Source organism: Otolemur garnettii, unplaced genomic scaffold, assembly GCF_000181295.1.
Source record: "Otolemur garnettii isolate 467f Iridium unplaced genomic scaffold, OtoGar3 scaffold00044, whole genome shotgun sequence".
Taxonomy (NCBI): Eukaryota; Metazoa; Chordata; class Mammalia; order Primates; family Galagidae; genus Otolemur; species Otolemur garnettii.
In genome coordinates this window covers 5,801,995-5,807,755 of record NW_003852439.1, presented here as the reverse complement: position 1 = coordinate 5,807,755, position 5,761 = coordinate 5,801,995, and the positions used below count along the sequence as shown (strand labels likewise).

At 39.5% G+C, this 5,761-nt stretch overlaps 1 protein-coding gene across 1 annotated transcript in view; it reads right to left on the bottom strand.

Annotated features, from left to right (window-relative positions):
* The window catches only part of LOC100961636 (acyl-CoA synthetase medium chain family member 1), a 43,536-nt gene that overhangs the window by 21,293 nt on the left and 16,482 nt on the right, over nucleotides 1-5,761 (bottom strand). The window contains exon 5 of the mRNA XM_012805677.2: nucleotides 2,308-2,467. Coding sequence (XP_012661131.1) covers nucleotides 2,308-2,467 — 160 coding nt within the window. The remainder of the gene's footprint in view (nucleotides 1-2,307; nucleotides 2,468-5,761) is intronic.

Below are 5,761 nucleotides of genomic sequence, written 5' to 3'. Positions count from 1 at the left end.
CTGTGGTCCCAGCTACTTGGGAGGCGGAGGCAGGAGACTCGCTTGAGCCCAGGAGTTGGAGGTTGCTGTGAGCTGTAATGCTACGGCACTCTACCCAGGGGGACAGCTTGAGGCTCTGTCTCAAAAAAAAAGAGATCATATGTGTTCAAGGGCCTTTCCCAGGGCTTGGCACTTAGTAGGTATTCTGGCTATAACCATCTAAGCTATAACCTATGGTGCTGTGCAGTTTTCAGTATGGTAAGGAGCAAAGAGAAGGCATCTCTAATAACAGACTCCTCTCTCTATCATAGAGAGACTCCTCTCTCTGCCTTTTCTCTACCCGATCTAGAAAGAAAGGGTAAGTTGAGGAGAATGAGCAGAGAGCAAATGAAGGGAATGTTTTCTTTTGTGAATTTGAATAGTAAATTTCTTTCTTTTTTTTTTTGAGACAGAGCCTCAAGCTATCCCCCTGGGTAGAGTGCCCTGGCTTCACAGCTCACAGCAACCTCCAATTTCTGGGCTCAAGCGAGTCTCCTGCCCCAGCCTCCCAAGTAGCTGGGACCACAGGCGCCCGCCAGGACGCCTGGCTATTTTTTGGTTGCAGCCATCATTGTTATTTGGTGGGTACAGGCTGGATTCGAACCCACCACCTTAGGTGTATGTGACTGGCGCCTTAGCCACTTGAGCCACAGGCGCCGAGCTGAATAGTAAATTTCTAATTTAAATTTTTCTATTTTAATTAGTATCTTCCATCTTCAAGAAGAGTGACTGAAACAATGAATAAATTTTAAAAATTATTAATAATAACCAAATAACAAGTAGAAAATAAAAATAATTAAACTCAAATGCTGAGCTTTTCTGTTTTTGTAAATTTGTAGTCTGTTTGAACTATTCAAACTTAAAAGCCATGGGGACTTGAGACGCACTGCCGGTAGTAGCGGGAGAAGTAAGAGTGGTGAGGGTGGAAGGGTGGTGGTCTCAGGGACAGGGTGTGGCACAGTAAGTAATGATGGTAAGTCAGAAGGAGATATCGGTATGGGTATAGGGAATCAGATATGGCTGGGAAGGGCAGTGAGGTGCTGGAGGGATAATCAGATGGACCTAACCAAGTGGATGCTGGGAATATCCTGCTAGCCTGGGGGAATTAGCCTGAACAGAAAAGACCAGCCCCGAGATACAGTTTTGAGGACCACCTGCATCTATGTGCCTGTTGAAAGAAACAAAAGTGAAGATCTCTTGGAAAGAAGAGGAAAAATAAGAATAGACTCTTGGAGGACTGCAGCATTCCAGAGTAAGCTGAGTGACGAAAATGGAAAATGTCCTATGGAGAAGTTTGTTATTAAGGGAGAAAAGATGGATTTGACCGAATGTGTAACAGGGTCAAGGGGAGGTATTTTTAGGATGGGAAGATTGAATATGTTTATGGATTGAGGGAGTGCAACTAATGAAAAGTGAGAGATTGGAAATACAAGAGAAAGTGTTTACTAGGTTAAAGGTGAATGGACATAGGCACCTAATGTTTTGCCCGGGGAAAGAATAGGATCCACAGTGGTTGTGGGGAAGAGGGCTGGACTCTCAGGGGTGGAAGGGAAGGTCTATGTCTGAGAGGGAAAGTAAGGGTGGAGATGGAGACATAAAGAGGATTTTCTGGTCAAGGGACTATTATTGAGAGTTACTCATAATAACTAAAAAAAAAAAAAAAACAGCAACAGCTATTGCCTATTGAGTATTTTCTATGTGCCCGTTTCAGCACTAAGTATTTTACACACTTTTCCTATATTATATCATTAATATTCCCAAAGATTTTATGATGGTAACAATTAATAGTCCCATTTTACAGATAAGGAAATTGAGGTTCACAGTGGTAAGCATGCTGCTAATTAATTTCAAAGGTGAAATAAGTTAAATCTCTCATATTACCAGAGCCTGTTTTTCAACACTTCATTATGTTAAGTAACAACACACAAGTGTGCATGCACACATGCCCCACCACCACCACCTACTCAGCCTTTGCAGAGTCAGGATCCAGATTTGGGCTTACTGTGGTTGATTTAATTTCTCAAAATGCATCACATCTTGGGTCCCAAGTCTACAAAGACTAATCTATAGCTCTGGGAAATGGCCTACTAATATGAATTTTCTTCCAGGTTATATTTTGATGTGACTCTGATACAAGAACTCGGATTCAATGCTCCACACTTTAAGAAGCCCAGAACCAGGGTTAACAGGGGCTTCTTTACTTAATATTTCTTAGCAGGGACTAGCTTTTGGCCTAGAAACATGGGTTTCTTATGGAGTTTGTTGATACTGAAAGGTTAGTCTTCTTACCTGTACAGTGACCTTGGGGTCAAAATGGGGAAGATAATGGATGAAGACTGTAGACCCTGCTGTCCATGGTTCAATCAGGGACCCGAAGAAAGACAGAATCCAACCTGGATCCGACAGGCACCAGATGACATCAGACGTCTTTAGGTTCAGTAATTTCCTGCTAACTCCAAAATGTAATAGCCTCAGCTGTATGATCATGGGAGAATGTGATGAAGGACTAAGGATTCTGGTTTTCAGCTGGGGACTCATCATTTTCACCTCAGTTTGTGTGGTTCATGTGGGGGCACCAGATTACCTTAACCCCAGGTCTCAAAGATGTATTGCCAAATCACATTACTGAGCACATGCGACTGAAAATGATTCATTCATACTGCCTTCCTTGAACTGATTTTCCACCAGAGTTTTCTGTGTCTCTGACACATAATCACTGTCCCTGAAACTGTCCATGCTCAGAATCTAGGAGCCAACCTTGACTATGCTCCATCTCTAATGTCTAACCAGCAAATTCAGTCTATAACTATCTCCTGAAATCTTACTGGTATTAAACTTCATGTCTCTGGCACCTGGCCCAGGCCATCATTGTCTTGTACATGGATGATTCGAAAACTCCTTAGGTCGTCTTCCTTAACTCTACTCGAACTTTCTCCAACCATTCCCCAACCTGAAGACATAGTGTCCTTTTCAAAATACAAATCTGATCAGGTCTCTCCCTCACTAAAGACCTTTTTTTCTAATATAAAGTCCAAACTATCAAGGCCTACAAGACCCTGTATGATCTGAGGCCTGCTCACTTCTCCAATTCTTCCTCTTGGTCTTTCACTCTATATACTGAACATGAGCTATTCTCTTTTTTCTAATTTTTTTATTAAGTCATTTGTACATAGATCATGAATACATTCATGCCATTGTGGGATTCAATGTGTTGATTATTTGTACAAATTGGAGTTCTTACATCCTACTAATTAACATAGCCTTCAGCTCATTTACCCAATTACAGTGTTAAGACATTTGTGTTCTACACCTGATAGATCCAACTTGTACTTGCAATATACTCCATAGATGTGGTCCCACCATTAACCCTCCCTCTATCGACCCACCCTCCTCCCTTTCCCTCCCTTTCCCTCTTTCATCCTGGGATATAGTTGTGATTCATCTTTCATATGAAAGTGTGAGTGATTATAAATTGGTTTCATAGTAGTACTGAGTACACTGGATATGTTTTTTTCCATTCCTGAGATACTTTACTAAGAAGAATATTTTCCAGCTCCAGCCATGTAAACATATAAGAGGTAAAATCTCCACTTTTTAAATGATGCATAGTATTCCATGGTATACATATACCATAATTTATTAATCCATTCATGGGTCCTTGGGCACTTGGGCTTCTTCCATGACTTGGCAATTGTGAATTGAGTTGCAATGAACAATCTGGTGCAAATATCTTTGTTGCCAAATGATTTTTGGTTTTTTGGATATACACCTAGAAGGGGAATTGCAGGATCAAATGGCAGGTCTACATTTAGATCTCTGAGTGTTCTCCAAACTTCCTTCCAAAAGGAACATACTAGCTTGAATTCCCACCAGCACTGCAGAAGTGTTCCCTTTTCTCCACATCCATACCAACATCTGGAATGTTGGAATTTTGTGATGTGAGCTACTCTTACTGGAGTTAGATGGTATCCCAAAGTGGTTTTGGTTTGCATTTCCCTGATGATTAAAGATGATAAGCATTTTTTCATGTGTCTGTAGACCATGTACCTGTCTTCTTCAGAGAAGCTTCTGTTCATGTCCCTTACCCACAGTGAAATGGGATCACTTGTTTTTTTTCTTATTAGTAAGTTTGAGTTCTCTGTGGATTCTGGTTATTAGACTTTTGTCAGAAATATAACCAGCAAAAATCCTCTCCCATTCTGAGGGCTATTTGCTTTACTTAGCGCAGAAGCTTTTTAATTTGATCAGATCCCAGTAATGTATTTTTTATGTTGCTTTAATTGCCGGGGGTAGGGGGTGGTCCTCCTCATAAAGTATTCTCCTAGGCCAATTTTTTCAAGTGTTTCCCCTGCACACTCTCCAAGAATTTTTATAGTTTCTTGTCTTAAGTTTAAGTCTTTTAACCAGTGAGAGTCAATTTTTGTTAGAGGAGAAAGGTGTGTGTCCAATTTCAGTCTTCTACAAGTCACCAGCCAATTCACCCAGCACGACTTGTTAAATAAGGAATCTTTCCCCCAATTTATATTTTTGATAGGCTTATCAAAGATCAAATGATGATAAGTGTCTGAGTTCACTTCTTGGTCTTCAATTCTGTTCCATACATCTACCTCTCTATTTTTGTGCCAGTACCATGCTGTTTTGATCATGATCAATTTATAGTATAGTCTGAAGTCTGGAAGTGTGATTCCTCCCAATTTGTATTCATTTCTGAGTAATGTCTTGGCTATTCAAGGTTTTTTCTGTTTCCATATAAAACAAAGTACTAATTTTTCCAGATCTTTAAAGTATGACAGAGGTGCTTTAATAAGTATTGCATTAAATCTGTAGATTGCTTTAGGTAGTATAGACATTTTAACAGTGTTGATTCTTCCCAGCCATAAGCATGGTATATTTTTCCATTTGTTAACATCTTCAGCTATTTTTTTCCTCAGAATTTCATAGTTCTCTTTATAGAGATCTTTCACATCCTTAGATACACTCCCAGATATTTCATCTTCTTTGGTACTATTGTAAAGGGAATAGAGTCCTTGATTGTTTTTTCTCCTTGATTATTGTTGGCGTATATATAGGCTACAGATTTGTGAGTGTTAATTTTTTATCCTGAGATGATGCTGTACTCCTTTATCACTTCTAGGAGTTTTGTAGTAAGTCCTTAGGTTTTCCAGATATACAATCATGTCATCTGTGAAGAGTGACAGTTTTATCTCCTCTGGTCCTATTTGGATTCCCTTGATTGCCTTCTCTTGCCTGATTGTGATGGCTAAGACTTCCATTACAATGTTAGAAAGCAGTGGAGACCCTGGGCATCCTTGCCTGGTTCCTGATCTGAGTGGAAATGATTTCAATTTTGTTCCATTCAAAATAATATTGGCTGTGGGTTTGCTGTAGATGGCCTCTATCAGTTTAAGAAATATTCCTTCTATACCTATTTTCTTAAGTGGTCTGATTAAGAAAGGATGCTGGATATTATCAAAAACTTTTTCTGCATCAATTGAGAGAATCATATGGTCTTTGTTTTTTTAATTTGTTTATGTGATGCATTCTATTTATGGATTTATGTATATTGAACCATCCTTGGGACCCTGGGATGAAACCCATCTGGTCATGATATATAATTTGTTTGATGTGTTGTTGGATTCTGCTTGCTAGGATCTTATTGAATATTTTTGCATCAATATTCATTAGAAATATTGGTCTATAATTTTCTTTTCTTATTGGATCTTTTCCTGGTTTGGGAATCAGG